Source organism: Pelodiscus sinensis, chromosome 20 (assembly GCF_052426305.1).
Source record: "Pelodiscus sinensis isolate ZL-2025 chromosome 20, ASM5242630v1, whole genome shotgun sequence".
In the NCBI taxonomy this organism is placed as follows: Eukaryota; Metazoa; Chordata; order Testudines; family Trionychidae; genus Pelodiscus; species Pelodiscus sinensis.
The window spans coordinates 1,987,142-2,003,532 of NC_143071.1; the positions used below are offsets into that span (position 1 = coordinate 1,987,142).

At 62.3% G+C, this 16,391-nt stretch overlaps 1 protein-coding gene and 1 long non-coding RNA gene across 2 annotated transcripts; one reads left to right on the forward strand and one right to left on the reverse strand.

Annotated features, from left to right (window-relative positions):
- Positions 1 to 325: 325 nt before the first annotated feature.
- On the reverse strand, positions 326 to 12,851 carry LOC149521934 (uncharacterized). The gene is made up of 3 exons (XR_016347537.1): positions 12,786 to 12,851; positions 10,778 to 10,896; positions 326 to 829 (listed from the first exon to the last, which is right to left on the reverse strand). It is a non-coding gene; the product is annotated as an uncharacterized LOC149521934 (long non-coding RNA).
- ENPP7 (ectonucleotide pyrophosphatase/phosphodiesterase 7) lies at positions 2,064 to 10,893 on the forward strand. Its single transcript, XM_075904135.2, has 5 exons — positions 2,064 to 2,304; positions 3,604 to 3,749; positions 5,259 to 5,879; positions 9,264 to 9,501; positions 10,801 to 10,893. The coding sequence occupies exons 1-5, from the start codon at positions 2,064 to 2,066 to the stop codon at positions 10,887 to 10,889; spliced, it is 1,335 nt and encodes a 444-aa protein (XP_075760250.2). The 3' UTR covers positions 10,890 to 10,893.
- Positions 12,852 to 16,391: the final 3,540 nt, after the last annotated feature.

The following is a 16,391-nucleotide window of genomic DNA, read 5'->3' on the forward strand; positions in this document are numbered from 1 at the left end:
TGTTGGGTGGACGGGCCCGGGAAGCGGACTGGCCTGCTTGGAAGACTCCGGCTCGCTGGGTGAACACTCAGTCACCACGGTGCAAAGGGGTTAGAGTGGGACCCTCCAGAGGGACTTACCTGGGCTCCAGCCGTCAGCTCTCCAGTGCTAGTCATGCTGTTCCTCAGCAGATTCCTTCAGTCACCAGGACACAGGTCGCTCACCAGCCAGTCTCCTTCCCACGCTGTCTGGGTCTGCAGGCATGTGGGGTTACGCAGGTGCCGGATCCCCTTCATCCTCCCCTTCCCCGATCTTCCCCCGCCCCGAGTGGATAGTTGCACATATGTCTTGGTGCACAGAACAAAATTTATTCTGCACATGAATGGAAAAAATGTAGAGGAACACGGATGGACAGCCCACAAAGACAAACAGAAAGTGCCTTTAAACGCCATATGGCCCCACGCCTCCCGGATGCAGTGGGGGAGGGGCGCCAGGGTGGCAGTCTGCCCTTGTTGGAATAAACTTCCTTTTCTCTGTTGGCTTCTCTCTGCTCCAGCCTGATACATCCCTTCCAGCCGTGCTCTGCTGTCCCCAGTTACCGTGCGTACACTCTCAGCCGGGCCCTTCCGTGCCACATGGAGTCTCGGTCCCCATTAGAACAGCGGGTCTCAAACTTGATGGCTCGCGGCCCACCCCGCTCCGTGCAAACCTTTCCACAGACCGCCCGCCAGCCATGGTGACACAACGCCTCCGCTTCGCTCTGAACACCTTGAATACGAGATTCATCGTGTTAGGCGACTGGAGCCTAAACACGTAACTACGCAGCCGGGCCAGAAGGGGGCGAATGTGTCTGGGGAGAAAGGAAATAGGATTAATGATCAGAATTGTTACCCCCACACTCGAGGGGCTCGCTCCTTTCCCCATTCCTAGGGCTCAAGGTGCAACCCTGTTAATTGAAATACCCCCCAGCCAATTCCTAGGGCTCACGGAGGAACTTCCTGTTGCAGGCCCTTCCCCCGGTGAGAGAGACGCCCACGGCAAGGCCTGATCTATTAGCAATGGCCAAGCCCGCGCAACACCCATGCTAAGCACACAGGGCCCTGCTCACCACCCTGACCCAGGCCGGCGAACTTGCTCTGGGGCCAAGCAAGGCCAGTCTCCTCTGGATCCCAGCTGCTGCGCCTCATGTCGTGCAGAGGAGTCCTGGCAGCCCTGATCTTACGCTGGGTCTTGGAGGTGAACTCTTCTTCCAGGCCTTCCCTCCTCCTCCTCCTCCTCCTCCTCCCTTCTGTTTCCTCCTTTTCCTGCCGGTCTCCTTCTCGGACCCCAGTTTAGAGAGTGAAACTCGAGTCCTGCTTTCCCCACTGCTCCCACTGGCCAAACGGGATGGCTCCCCCACACCCCACCGCCCCAGCCCCCTCACACACACCCGGATGCAGCTGGTGGTTCCACAGGGCTGGAGCTGTGGTTAGGTCCAGCTCTAGCACACGGCCAGGGCGGGCTGCGTGGCGGGCGGCTTGCTCAGTGTGCCGGAGCTGGGGCCAACAAGGCCACGATCGGGCCCCGTTTGGACAGCCCGAATCCGTCCGCTACGGGTACGAGAGCCTCACGGCATGCTTAGGGTGCCTTGCGGGCAGGGGGAGCAGTGCGGGGTGCCCCGGGAAAGTCATTCTCTGTTGAATACGACTGCCCGGTTTGCAGGCGTGTGCCATTTTGGCATCTGGCGTTCTGAACTTTGACTGTGGATTGGGGGAGCGACGGGGGACGTGGCTGGGAACGAGGCCCACCTCCGCCAGTGGTCCGTCTCCACGGGGCAGCCGTGTTAGTCGGTAAAGGAGGAGTCCTAGTCCCGGGGCACCATGGAGCCTCGTGAGCTCTCGCGGGCACAGCCCACCCATCGGGAGGCGGGAGTGGCAAACCCGAGAGCTGACAGGCAATTCGATGCACGTGCAGTGCTGGCCAGAGCCCGTGCAAAGCCCCACGATTGCAGGATAAGATAGGGCCGTGAACTTAGCTCCCTGCCTCTCTTTATTAGCGGCGGCTCGGCGGCAGTTGCTTTTCTCACGCAGCTCGGAGCCAGGACGATGTCTCCCTCCTGGGGGCTGGTGCTCGCTGCTCTCTCGCTGGCAGCCTGCGCCCCGCTGCAGGACAGAGCCAGCCGCCACAAACTCCTGCTGGTCTCCTTCGACGGCTTCCGGTGGGACTACGACCAGGACGTGGACACCCCCAACCTGGACGCCATGGCAAGGGAGGGGGTGAAGGCGCGTCACATGACTCCTGCCTTCATCACCGTGACCAGCCCCTGCCACTTCACCCTGGTGACCGGTGAGTTCCCGTTCACCCCCTTGGGCAGAGAGGGGGGGCAGGCTGGGGGGGCGGGGGGGCAGGATCAAACCCCCTTGGCAGAAGGATCCTCTGTTCTGTCCTGCCCATGCACGTAGGACACAGTAACGCCCCCCCTGCTGTGCCCCCCCCGGGCTGCCCCTGCCTGTTTGTCCAGTGAAGGGTTAACTGCACTCGCCAGACGCCTCTGGGCACACACAGCGGGTGGCGTTTGCTGCCCCCGAAGGCGAGGAAGCTGGTCGGCTCCCCCAGCAGATGGCCCAGTCCGGCCGACCGCGTGGCCCTTTCCGTGGCTGCAGGCCCCAGTCCGGCCGACCGCGTGGCCCTTTCCGTGGCTGCAGGCCCCAGTCTGGCCGACGGCGTGGCCCTTTCCGTGGCTGCAGGCCCCAGTCCGGCCGACCGCGTGGCCCTTTCCGTGGCTGCAGGCCCCCACTGTGGGATTGTATCAAACACACGGGGAGACCTGCCCCGCGCCTCCTGGCCTTCCAGGTCCCGGCCAGGCATCCCACGGAAGGGGCCGGGGCCTGCGCGCCAGAGGGGTGTCGGCTCGGTTGTGGCGTTTTGGGTGAGGCGGGGGTCAGGGAGAGGCTGGAGTATTGCAGTGGACCGGGAGTGGGGAAGGCCGAGGGAACCTGCTGGAGGAGAAGGGGGACTCTGAGCAGCCCAGACGAGCGGTGGCAGGAGGTAGGACTAACCCAGCAGCGGGACAGTAAATGCCAGAGAAGCTATGGGGCTGAGAGTGGTGGCGGCAGGAGGCTCCTCCCACTGCTGCCGGTGCTACACGGTGGGTGTGGTGGGCTCGTCCTTCTGGATGTGGGTGGGGCAGGGGGGTCTGGAAGGCATTCCCCCTCCAGAGCTCTGCAGGCACTGGCCACTAGGCCGTCTGGCTGGCTGGAAACGTCGCCCGACACGGCAGGAGACTGCGCAGCCTTAAACCCCCCCGGAGAGGAGGGAAAGAGGCTCCGGTCTCCCCCAGCGTTCCCTCTAATTTTTTTCCATCTGTGTGGAATAACTGTTGTTAGGTGCACCAAGGCTAGTGCAGATGTGCACCATTAATAGAAACACATGCTACCGGCTGTGGGCCTGAATCTCTCCTGGGTGGCCGTCCATGTGCTCGGCTGACGGGGAACATTGGTCTCCACCCCTTCCCAGAGAGGTGATGTCTGGGAGATGGAAACATTTCAGCGGGTGCCCCTCGTGGGGGGAGAACACCAGTGAACCTGTGAACTCCCCCTTCTCCCCCCCCCCCCCCCCCCGGCTGCCCCGTCTCTCTCCTGGCAGGGAGGTACATCGAGAATCACGGCGTGGTTCACAACATGTGGTACAACACCAGCACGGGCCAGAAGCTGCCCTATTACAACACGCAGGGCGTCTCCCAGTGGTGGGACAATGGCAGCCTGCCCATCTGGATCACGGCCCAGAGACAGGTAGGTGGCTGCAGCCCCTTCCTCGGGCATTGCCCGGAAGAACAGCAGCCCCTTGTCCTTCCCTGCGCGGGGCGCGGTGCACCACAGCGCTCCTTGGCCAGCCGCACCGCCCCCGGGAGGGGACACAGGAGCACGGCGTTCCCGGCTCACCTGGGAATGAGACACGAGCCAGGACTCCAGAGTCACAGGCCTGTGCCCATCACCAGCCTACACACCCACTTGAACAGGGCTCCTAGAAGAGCTGGGTACATTCATGGACGTTGGGTCCGTCAGTGGCTGTGAGCTGGGCAGGCGAGAGTCCCTAGCAGGGCCGGATTAAGGGGGGGGCTAGCCGGAAGCTGCCTGGGGTGCCAACCTATGGGGGGCGCCTGATGGCAGCTGGAAGGGGTGCCGCGTGCCCGGCCGCTGGGGGCTGCGTGGCGCCCCTTAGAGCTGCCATCAGGTGCCGCACACCCAATTGCAGCTGTAAGGCTCGAGCCGGCCCTGGTCCCTAGCCTCTGTCCGGAGCTGGGAATGGGCGATGGGAGGGATCACTTGATTCCCTGTTGTGGTCCCTCCCTCTAGGGCACCTGGCGCTGGCCACTGTCGGCCGACAGGACACGGCTGGAGGGACTTTGGTCTGGCCGCTCGGAGGTTCTTAGAACGGCCCCACAAGGGAAGGGGAGACTCCAAACCGAACTTGCTAGCACAAGGCCGGGGAGCCTTGCGGGGCGGGGCCGCTGACCCACAGAAGAATCAGTCGGGGGCCGCCCAAGTGAGGAGCAAAACCAAACCCACCAGCCCCGGACTGAGAAGGAGACAGACCTTCCCCAGACTCCCCAGGGCAGGAGCTGGCAGGAGCAGGACGGGTGCCTTGCTCAGGGGCTGTGATCCGCCGTGCAGCCCCAGAGCAAGCCGCCCACCTCGCGAGCAGCCAGGCAGTCAGCAAGGCTGGAGCTGGCGCACCAGAGCATAGGGGGCCAGGCCAGTAGCTTTGGCTCAGCCCAGCCTCAGCCCAGCCTCAGCCCAGCTGGGCCTCAGTTCTTCAGAGCCGTGTGCAGCCGCTGTTGGGATGTGCATGGAACGATTCCTGCCGACGTCGGGGGCTTTGGATCAGCACCCAAAGCAGGGCTCAACCATAGCACGGTGCTAGACTCGGCCGCTCACACGGCACTGCCAGGCTGGGCGGGACCGAGCCATTCCGCCCCCGGGGAGGCAGGACCATGCATACCCTGCTCAGCTCCAGCCGCGCTGGAGAGGGGCCGGAGAACCCAGGATGTACAAGTGCACCGCGAGCGGTAACAGGACAGCCTAGCATTCCTAACGCTGGGGGGGGGGGGGGGGGACTCAGTGCAGGGGAATGGGGGGGGGTTCAAACTAGTCGCTCTTCTCCTTGGCGAATCCGGAAACCCTTACCAGAGCCCAGGGAGAGGCCTACGGCGGGGGCGTTGGCGGAAGAAGGGGCACGCCGGTGGCTGGAGAGGCTGCCGTGAGTAACTGGGGGGTGTTTCGTGTCATTCTGCTGAGCAGGGCCTACGGACGGGCTCCCTCTTCTTCCCGGGGGGCAACGCCACCTACCAAGGGGAGCAGGTGGCCGTGAAGAAAATCGAGCCTCTTCTGCACAAGTACAACAACGAAACGGAGTGGCAGCAGAACATCGACACGGTCATGGACTGGTTCCTGAAGGACGGGCTCGACTTTGTCACTCTCTACTTTGGGGAGCCAGACTCCACGGGACACAAGTACGGCCCCGAATCCCCCGAGAGGAGAGCCATGGTCAGCCAGGTGGATCGAACGGTCGGCTACCTCAGGAGACGCATCCAGGAGCATGGCCTGGAGGCGACGCTCAACCTGATCATCACAGCTGACCACGGGATGGAAACGGTCATAAAGACGAACGAAATCCACCTCCTCAAGGTGCAGAACTTCTCCTTCAAGGACATCCAGTTCGAACTCTTGGACTATGGCCCCAACGGGCTGCTGGTGCCAAAAGAAGGGAAACTAGAACTGGTGTACCAGGCCCTGAAAAACGCCCACCCCAAGCTCCACGTCTACAAGAAGGAAGAGTTCCCCAAGAGACTCCGCTACGCCAACAACACCAGGCTCACGCCCCTCATGATGTACAGTGACCCCGGATACGTGATCCATGGGGTAAGCTGTGGACGCAGCCTGTTGTCTGAACTTGGACTTGCCTGTCTCACCCCCTTTCTTTACTGCGCATCTGCCCGTATCTTCTGGTCGGGCCTCTGTGTCTGCTCCCTCTCTCTGCCGACAGGAAGGGGAACGCAGACACAAAAGCCAGCTCCTAGGACACTGGCCGACCGCGTTCCACCCCAGAGAACAGAGCAGCCATAGTATGACTACACTACAGCGTTTTGTCGGAAAAACGGTCATTTTTCCAACAAAACTTGAGGAACGTCCACACTGCAATCGTGTTCTTCCGCAAGAAAATCGAAAGACCAGAGGGGTTTTTCTGGCATTGGTAATCCTCATTCTACGAGGAAGAAGCCTTTTTGTTGAAGCCTCTTTGGAAAAAGGCGTGTGTGGACGGGGAGGAGGGAGTTCTTTCACAAGAGGAGGAAAGAGGAAAAAGCACCGGTGCCCTGGTGGCCACAGCGGACATGCGAGAGAGCCTCCATTCAGTCGGGATGCTCTCTTTCGAAAAAGCAGATCGTTTTTCCAATGCACTTTTGCAGTGTGGACTCTCTCCTCCAGAAAAGCTTCTTCCGAAAGCAGCCTGCAGTCCAGCCGTAGCCGTAGGGACGTCTCTTCTGTTCTGGGGGCCTACGCTCAGAGTGCGATGTGCCGCCAATCAGGCAGCGCTTTTCAAACTGTGGGTCCCAACCACGTCAGGCCCTGGGGCTCGATGCTGCAGGGGGATCGGGTGAGCAGTGGGGGGGCTAAGGCAGCTCCCTGCCTGGCCTGGCCCCACAGACTGCGCTGCGCCCCAGAGCAACCAGCAACAGGCCCGGCTCCTAAATGAGGGGGGAGCACACAGGGCTCCATGCCCCACACTCCCGTGGGCTGGGAACCTGCTGCCGGCCGCTTCCGGGGGCAGCCTGGACTGTGGGGCTGGGAGAGGCAGGAAACTGCCTTAGCCCCCCCAAATCCAGAGCCCTCTCTGGCCCCCCCAAAGCCGGCGCCCCCTCCTGTGCCCCAAAACTCCCCTCCTCAGCCCCACCCCGGAGCCCACTCTCCAGTCACAGCCTGTGGGGTCGTGGCCTCAGCGATTGTCTTCAGCTGGGTTGTGAGGGAAAACAAGAGAAACCCACCAATGAGGGTGTAGCCGTGGGATGGGCAGGCTGGCTGCACCAGCTGGAACCCAGCCAGCGTGGGTCTCCTGGGGGTCCTGAGCACATGCGCGGGTGGCTAGCCCCACCGTGAGCCGTGCCACAGCGCCCTCACTGCTGTCGTTGCCCACACCCGCGAGGCTGATGCGAATCCGGCCTGCCTACCGGGACTGCAGTTCCTCTGCAGTGCAGCCCCGGCCGAGGGCCCCCTCTTCCAGTCGCTGGTCCTGCCAAGACCCAACAAAGACTTCAAGCCTGGGGAAATGCTCGCCCAGCAAAACAAAGCCCACGTGGGGCAGGGGGCAGGGCACTGGCAGGGCTGGGGGGAAGAGGCAGGCAGGACGTGCAGACAATGAACCTCTAGGGCAGGATTTCGATGCACGTAGGGTGCCAGGTGTCCAGTTTTGGCCCGGACAGTCCGTTTTTTCTGGCCCGTCATGTAAAAAACCAGAAAATACCAGACATGTAAAAATGTCCGGTATTTTGTGTTTCTTTCAGACGGAAGGCCAGTGGGGACGATCTTCCCCTGCTGCATCTAGCATGGATGGGGGAAGTGAGGAGCGCAGGATTTCTTAAAGGCACAATGACTTTTTTTTTTTTAACAACTTTTGTCTACTCGGTTTTTTGCTCAACCAAGTTTGGGCTCCCGGGTTTGTTTGGTTTTTTTTTTTCTTTTTTTTTTTTTGCCATGTTCGGGATTTTTGGTGAACGCATCTGGAAAGCCTAGATGCACTGATCGTGGGGGTGGGAGTGTGCACAGGCCTGGCCTTTAGGATGTCTCAAGGCCGGGGGGGGGGGTCCACACTTTTTTTTCTTGCAACCCAGTTGAAGAAAATTGTGACTGCCCGCCACAACCCGTCGTAATGCGATCTTTTGACTGGCGTGCAGGCGATGGGGTGGGGCCAGGAATGGGGCGGGGCTCAGGGCGGAGGCCCAGGCTGACTTCCAGCGGCTCCCACTCGGCCGTGCTGCAGCGGGGCTAAGGCAGGTTTCCTGCTTGTCCTGGCACCACAGACCAGGCTGGGCCCCAGAAGCGGCCGCACCAAGTCCAGCTGCTAGGCAGAGGTGTGCAAGCAGCTCTCTGCGCTGTTCTCGCCAGCAGGCTCCATCCCCCTCAGCTCCCATTGGCCAGGAACCAGCCAATGGGAGTGGGGAGCTGGTGCTCAGGGCAGGGGCAGATCCCTCCCATCTAGCAGAAGGACCTGTTGCTGCCTCTTCTGGGGCGCAGCCCGGCCACCCTACAGCAGAGGGACCCAGTGCCTGGCCTTGCAGGACCCAGTAGTGGGTCGCGACTCGTATTTTGAAAACTCCTGCGCTAGGCAGGGTTCTCAGGCCCTCGCCGTCACCTGCTCAATCTAAGACGGGGTGGGCAATTACTGTCACAGGGGGGCCACTTGGTGAATTTTGGTACGTGGTCATGGGCCGGCACCGCCCCCCAGAAGGGGCGGGGCCAAGGACTGGCCTTCCCCTGCTGTTTGGGGCCAGAGGCTTGGAATTAAAAACACAGCAAAGGGCTCGCAGCTCTAGCCCCCTGCTACCGCATTGCCTGGTGACCGCCTGTTGCGGCTATGGCTGTCTAAAGGGCTCGCGGCTCTGGGCCCTGCCGGGATAGCGCCCCAACCGGGAGCCAGTGAAACGGGATCCCGCTGCCTGAGTCACCACCTGGAAATGTGGTGGCCGGGGAAGCAGGATATAAATAGGGTTGCCAGGTGTCCGGTATCCTACTGGACAGTCCAGTATTTGAGCCCTCTGCCCGGTAAAAAAAATCAGACAACACCAGACATGTGCAGTGCCGGTATTCTCTGATTTTTCCGGCTGGGTACCGGACGGAAGCCTGACGTGCGGAGCCCTGCCCCCGCCAGGCTTCTGTGCAATCACAGGCTCCCAGCGGTGTTCGCGGCTCCCAGATGGGAGGCGGGGTCATGATTGCCGCTTATCCCGCGTTCCTTTTTTTTTTTTGCTTGACCAAAAAATACCGGGTGTCCGGTATTTTTGGGGAGACCATCTGGCAACCCTAGATATAAATGGGACATGGCCAGAGGACACGCTCGGGCTGCTTTTTCCTGCTCTAAGAGGACAAGCAAGTCTGCAGAGCTAGATCTGGCAGCACCGGGGGGCTGGGCCCATGGCCGGACGCGCTCCAGCCGCATCGCTGCTTTTCCTCCGCCAGCCTCTGGCCTGGCTGCCCGGGAATGAGTCCCGCTGCAGGGTCCGGGGGCTCACATCCGCCTCTCTTGCCCTCCAGAGGCTCAAAGTCCAGTTTAACAAGGGGGAGCACGGCTTCGACAACGCCGTGATGAACATGAAGACCATCTTCCGGGCCGTGGGACCCGCCTTCCAGAAGGGGCTGGAGGTGGCGCCGTTTGAGAGCGTGAACGTCTACGCCCTCCTCTGTCACCTGCTGGGGATCACGCCGGAGCCGCACGACGGGTCCCTGGAAGTCATGCAGCCCATGCTGGCTGGTGACTCCCAGCCTGGGGCAGGTGACTGACTCCTCCCATTCAGCACGGTGCTCTGGGTGCTCGCCAGGGTGGGCCCCTTGTCTCCTGGGGCGGGGGCTGCCTTGCATCTCTCTCTCTCCAGCTGCTGACCCATTCTCGTTGGGACAGTGACCCCTAGTGGTCAAACCCATTCACTGCTGCTGCTTCCTGTCATCCCCTCTCCCCCCCTCCCCTGAGTCTCTCCTTCCCCAGTGTCTCTTGGATGAGAAATCTGCCCTGCCACCGCCCTTTCCTTAGCAGGGAGGGCTTCCCAGAATGCCTTTCCCTGGGAACGGGCAGGCTTTGGGACCGATGGGGAAGCAGGATGACACACATGCCCCTGGCGGGTATCGCTCTGCGCCAGCCAGGCAACCTGGGCTCGGTTACACCAGGAGAATTCCCCGCTGAGCAGGGCTGGACGACGCAGTGGCACTGGGGACGTGCTGGCGTCTCCCTCCTTTCTGGCAGATGTTTGAGCCAAATACACGTTCGTGCGCCCAGCGCTGAGGTGGGAGGGGCAGAGGAAGAGGCCTGCGACGTGCAGGAGGCCAGATGAGATGGACGAGTAACCCCGCCCGGCCTTGGATTCTGTGCAACTGGCATTTCCACAGCAGCTCCCCCTACCCCAGCTGCATTGGCACAGCCAGGCCCGCCGACAGGGGGCAACTCCAAAGAGCCCAGGGCTCTGCCGGTATCACAACTGTGGCAATGGCTGAAGCTGCGGGCCCTTTAAATTGCCACCAGAGCACCGCACGGCATGCTCCGGGTAGCTCTGAGGGCTGGCTCCCTGCGCACCTGGAGACGGAGCGGGCTCCCGCTTCGTGACTTGAGCCAAACAAGCCCAGTTTGCAGCAGAACCGTCCAGGCCCTTTTCTCCCCCCTCAGCAAGCGTCAGGGCTAGTTTCGTCCAGGTTTCCACTTCCTGCCCCCAGCTCTTGCATGCGTGGGACACGTGGCTGCACGCGTGTTCTCAGAAGGGGCGACTGCAGGCGTGTGTTTCCACACTGGACCACTCGGCTCCACACGCAAAACCTCCAGGGGACTGGACGCGCCCCAAAGCCTGAGTGAAAAGGCTGCGGCAGCCCAACTAGAGCGGGTCCGCCCCACGGCGTGCAAGGCTCCAGCTTAGGGGGCTGCTTCGGGCCTCGTCCCCCTCGCTGGCTCCGAGCTGCTCCCAAGCGGGAGCCCTGCTCCCAGCCTGCCCGCCCGGCACGGCAGACCCGCTCAGCGCAGCTCGGCAGGGCCGCGTCTCCCAGGCAGACGCCGCTCCCAAACTAACCTGAATTTCCTTGGGAATCGTAGAGTCTGGGGCTCTCCCCCCTCGCCCCGGGAAGCTGCAGCTGGTGGTGGGAGCCGCCCTGGTGCTGGGACTCCGGCTTGGGATTTACTGACGCCCTGCTGGGGAGAGGTGAGTAGCTGGTTCTAAGGATGCCAAGATGGTACAGCTGCCTGGTCCTCTCCTCCCTCAGCAGGGCTCTGGCTAGGTGGGGGTAGGGAACCACAAGATGCGGCCCCCGACTTGGCTGGATCCGGTCCCCCGAGGCTCGGGGCTCCCCCCCAGCATTGGGGAGCCCACACTGGCACTCCAGTCCTCTCCCCGCCACCCCCAGCAGGGCTGGAGCACACAGTCTACTAGCCTGGGCCCCCCTAGGCCCTGGTGTGCAGCCCCCCACTGATTTCTCTCTGGGTCACTGGCTCCAGCCCTGAAAAGCTCCCCACCCCAGAGAGGCCATCGCCGGCGGCTGCACGGGTGGAGGTGCGCTGGAGGCTGTTACTTTGTGCCGAGGGTCTTTCCCGTCCCGCTCAGTGTTGCACCGTCCTGGGAGCTAGGCTGAGCCTCTCTCCGGTCTCTCGCCCTTTCGAGCGCTCCGGCCAGGAGTTCTGACACCTGTCTATTGCCCTTCCGGAGCTGGGGGGGCAGTGAGCAGCAGGGGAGAAAGGAGCCGGGGGGGGGCAGCGAGCAGCAGGGGCGAAAGGAAGCCGGGGGGGGGGGGGCAGCGAGCAGCAGGGGCGAAAGGAGCCGGGGGGGGGGGGAGGGGGGGGGAGCCGGGGGGGAGCAGCAGGGGCAGGAGCCGGGGGGGGGGGCAGCGAGCAGCAGGGGCGAAAGGAGCCGGGGGGGGGGGGCAGCGAGCAGCAGGGGCGAAAGGAGCCGGGGGGGGGGGGGGCAGCGAGCAGCAGGGGCGAAAGGAGCCGGGGGGGGGGGGCAGCGAGCAGCAGGGGCGAAAGGAGCCGGGGGGGGGGGGCAGCGAGCAGCAGGGGCGAAAGGAGCCGGGGGGGGGGGGCAGCGAGCAGCAGGGGAGAAAGGAGCCGGGGGGGGGCAGCGAGCAGCAGGGAGAAAGGAGCCGGGGGGGGGCAGCGAGCAGCAGGGGCGAAAGGAACCGGGGGGGGGGGGGCAGCGAGCAGCAGGGGCGAAAGGAGCCGGGGGGGGGGGGCAGCGAGCAGCAGGGGCGAAAGGAGCCGGGGGGGGGGGGGCAGTGAGCAGCAGGGGCGAAAGGAGGCGGGGGGTGACTGTGAATGTTTGTGAGTTAATGTCTCTGCGCGTGGGGGGCAACGCTGGGGGGTGATGGGGGTGGCCGGGGTGTCTGGAGCACCCTGAATGTGAGTGAAGGGGGGTTTCTAGCCCCACAGTCCCGGCGCTGTCGGCCGCGGTCTCGGCGCGGGTCTGGAATAAGTGCAAGTTCTGCTGCGTTGTCCCGTTGTCACAGTGAGCTCCCTGCAGCCCTGGAAGAACAGCCCCGTGTCCCGCGCAGGGGCGGACCCGCTTGGGAAGCCAGCCAGGCCCAGGCGCACCGCAGCCTGTGGAGCGGCTCAGAGACCTGCCGCAGGACCGGGACCCAGGCAGACCAGCTGCAAGCATGGCAGGCTGGGTAAAATGGACGTGGCTGCCATTGGGATGGGGGCGGGGGAGAAGAAGCCAGACTGGGGTGGTTTGCAGGAAAACACAGACTGGGTTAAGCAAGCTTTGTCTTACTCGTTTGTAGTAAAACTGTGTTTGAATTGCATTTATACAACCTTTCCTTCACCCAGCAGCCAAGGGAAACCTGTCTCGTGTGGGAGCGAAGGGTTTTGCCGTGGGGAGCAGGATAAAAATGCAAGAAACAATGCAGGAGTGGGTGGGCGTGGGTATTGCGGGTCGGGATGGGAACGGGATAAAAAACACAGCCCTTTCCAGGGTTCCAGAGCAAGCCCGCTCTGACGTGTCCCTGTGCGGTAGATCCGCCTGCCCCGAGATAGGGAGAACCCCCGTACCTCTTCCCATCTTCTTTATTGCTTACTAGCACATTTACCTGCCATTGCTCCAGTCCTCTCCTCTCCTCTTCTCTCCTCTCCTCTCCTCTCCTCTCCTCTCCTCTCCTCTTCTCTCCTCTCCTCTCCTCTTCTCTTCTCTTCTCTTCTCTTCGAAAAAGGAAAATGTATCTGCATTAGGAGTCTGGGTTGGGGAGTGAAGGGGCGCTCTGGGCAGGGGACTCGTGTGGGGGGGGAGTTGGGGGGAGCCAAAGCCTCCCCCTCTCCCCGAGATTCATACTAGGGCTGCTTGCTCTTCTCCTTCCTGGCCCTGTAAGGGAGTGAGAGTAAAGAGCACAGCTCATCTGCCCCCTGTGCTCCCCGGCCAGAGTGAGGAATGCAGCAAACTCTGCACTTTCCCATCACTCCCTGACAAAGGGGAACAGCCAGCAATGTCCCCATAGAAATCTGGGGGGGAGCTTCAGCCCCACCCTAAAGAGTGCCTGGGGGGTGAGAGGCTCGGGGCTGGGGCAGTCCCAGATTGGAGGGCAGTGTCACGCCCAGTCAGCCCTTTTTTTCACATGCCTGGTGATTGTCTCGTTTCTGTGTGGTGCTCTGAGCACTAGTCCCTTTCCAGGCACATCCCCTTGTCCTGGCCCAACCAAACCTTGGCCTGGCTTTGAGTTCTGCTCAGAGGAAGCTGCATGTCCTGCACTTGGTGGCCCTGGCTCTTACCGCCTGGGGGGCGTTCTTGGACAAAGAGACGGGGACACACGCTCCCTCAAATATATGGTAGCTTGAACAGGCATCACCACGTTATTGAGCAGTGACTTGCTGTGTGACTTTGGCCACCTTTCTCCACCTGGCTGCCACGGGGGGGGCGGGGAGGGGAGACCAGAAGCAGGACCTGGTCAGAGCTTTGCTCAGTGGGAGTGCGGAGCCTTGAACCCACGGACTCTGTGCTGAGAAAAATGTAAACGTGACTCTGAAAGGCTCAAAAGCCCGGAGACCAATGAAAAGGCCCCCAAATGCATTGGCCAGGTGCTGGGCTTCTCGCCCCCCCCCCCTTGGGCTCATTGTGTTGGGTGCAGAGCCATAGGGGCCCTGCTCTTGGGCACCTCCTGCAGCCCATCGGCCTCTCATCAGGCCTCCCAGGGCTCTGCCCTGTGCCATGTCACGTGAAGTTCAGGCCCCTTCGGAGGAGGGTCAGCCCTGCTCCAATAGCCCTATTTACCTGCTGCTCCATTTCTGGCGCTGTTCCTTCCCGGCGCCAGGGCCGAGGCCACGCCACGCCACGCCTCCCCCATCACAAGCCCAGGCCTCCTCTCGGACACACCCCAACGCGCCTTCAAAATTGCTCCGGGGTCCCTTGCACCAGAGGGCCCAGATGAGACCGGAGCTCGTTTTCAGAGCAGCCTGGGGTGGGTTTCTTCTCGGCTCCCGGACTCGGCCGTTGGGCTGGGCACCCCTCACCAAAGGGCCTTCTAACGGGCTTTGGCAGGACCTAGTGGCCTGGGGGCACTTTCTGGAGAAACCAGGGAACTGGCCAACTTGCCAGCTCTCCCCAGGAGAGGCTCCGGTGCCCAGGGCCCGGCTGGACGCGCACTGGCCAGCGCTCGTGTTCCGCCCTCCTGCCGCAAGAGCGGTCGCTGCGGTGCCTTCCGGACGAACCCGGGGTGCTGCTGTGGGTGGGCCTGAGGGGGCTGTGGCCACCCACTTAGCATCCAGCCCTGCCCACGTGGGGGCCAGAGCTCCCTGAATCCACGGGCTGGGATTCCCGACCCCGCTGGGCGTCCATCGGCCTGGTCACGTCTCTCCCGCAGGCGCTGCGCACGGCTGCCCTGTCTCCGGCCCCAGTGCCAGCTGCAGGAGGGCTGGGCCTCGGGGGCCGGGCTGGTGCTGGGGGAGCCACTGAGGTGGGGTTAGGTGGGATGGGCGAAGCTCAGGCCCCAATGGTCCCTCCCTTTGCCCCATGGGTGGGGCCTGCAGTCTGTGTGCCCTGGGTTCCCTGTTCCACCTGCCCCCCTTGCCAGGGCACTGCATCCCTCCTGTCCCCCCTCCCTTTCTGCCTCTCGGATCCCTCCTACCCCCATCCCCTTCCTGCCCCCCACAGAGTACCAGACTCTCCCTCCCCCTTCCTGTGGAACTGTTTGCCCCCCTCCCATCTTCAGGGGGCACCGGATCCCTCCTGCCCATCTGATCCTTTCTGCCCCGATTGTTCCTGCCCCCCCCCCCAGGGCCCTCCCATTTCCCTTCCTGCCACTGGGCCCACCCATTTCTCCTGAGCTAGCTACACCACTGATGGGAACAGCCTCTTTGGGGAGCATCGCCAGCGCCAGTGCATGTGCCGGGGGTTGGCAGACAGAGCTGGGCATGAAGAACAGAGCGGCCAGACGGGGTCAGACCCAAGGTCCATCTCGCCCAGTGACCTACCTGCTGACCAGTGCCCCAGAGGGAGTGAAGAGGTTCACGAGATCCCTCGCTAGGGACACCGTTCCTACCCAGCATGGCTGGCAGCCATTGGGGGACCTGTCCTCCATGAATGTATCTAGCTTTTTTTTGAACCCTGTCAAAGTCCTGGTCTTCACAACATCCTCTGGCGAGGAGTTCCACAGGTTGGCTGTGCGCTGCGTGACGAAAAATTTCCTTTGGTGTGTTTTCAACCTGCTGCCTATTAATTCCCTTGGGTGATGCCTCGTTCTTGCATTGTGGGAACCAGTAAATAACTTTCCCTTATTCGCTTTCTCCACGCCGGCCTGGTGTTACAGACCCCGTCATCTCCCCCTCCGTCTCCTCTGCGCTGAGCTGAAACGTCCCAGCTGCATTGCTGCTGCGCTTGGAAGCCCTCGCACCTTCTCCCCATCCACCTCTCCCAGCCCTGCGCCTCCGGTCACGGGCTTGATAAACATCTGTTGCCATAGCGACTCCTCTCCTTCTGTGGGCTTCATCCACCCCCAGGCTGAAACCAGGGAGGCCCACGACAGGAAGAACACGTGCTGGGGGCAGGATGGCACTGGGGAGTGGAAATAGCTCGTTATGCAAACGAGGCAGAGGTTCCTTCTGGGGGAGCAGCCATAACACACCAACCGCGAGTAGCGACCAGACGGCTTAGCTGCTTCTGCAGTCAGGTCCCTGTGCGGTTTTGCAAAGGGCAGGCTCTTCCTCTACCAGAGAAATGGAGGCGCAGGAACGGGGCTTGGCAGCCTCAAGGTCCCACAGGGAGTCGGTAGCAAAGTCAGGGCCTGGCTCTGCTGGATTCCAAGTTTCCTTCTTGCCTGGGTTTGGACACGTAGATGCCCAGGTGCTAGGGACTTTGCAAGGGAACCCACCCGTATGTGTCCCAGACAGGCCTTGAAAGCAGAGACCCCCTGGCTGAAGAGGGAGCGGAAGCCAGAGCCTCAGACGTGACACGTTTCTCTGTTGGCTTCCTCCAGGGCCACACTTACCCTGATGCTCTCCTCACCCGCTTGCCTTCTCCCTGCGTTTGGCTTCCCCACAGACACACACGGCTGCATGCAATTCCATACACAGCCCATCTTCCGGGCTTCTGCAGGAAAACCCCTCAGGTGATATGGCTAAGGGGCTACCTACCCACCATGCCAGGCCATGCCTTGGGCAATGGCTTTTATTGTTTAGCTATCACTAAACCAAGGGGCATTTAACTGCTC

What these genes read in the sequence shown, in the direction of transcription:
- ENPP7 (XM_075904135.2), top strand. Translation starts at nt 2,064, where the DNA reads ATGTCTCCCTCCTGGGGGCTGGTGCTCGCTGCTCTCTCGCTGGCAGCC. An exon ending in GGATCACGGCCCAGAGACAG is followed by an intron (nt 3,750 to 5,258) that starts GTAGGTGGCTGC and finishes TCTGCTGAGCAG; the next exon opens with GGCCTACGGACGGGCTCCCT. An exon ending in CCGGATACGTGATCCATGGG is followed by an intron (nt 5,880 to 9,263) that starts GTAAGCTGTGGA and finishes CTTGCCCTCCAG; the next exon opens with AGGCTCAAAGTCCAGTTTAA.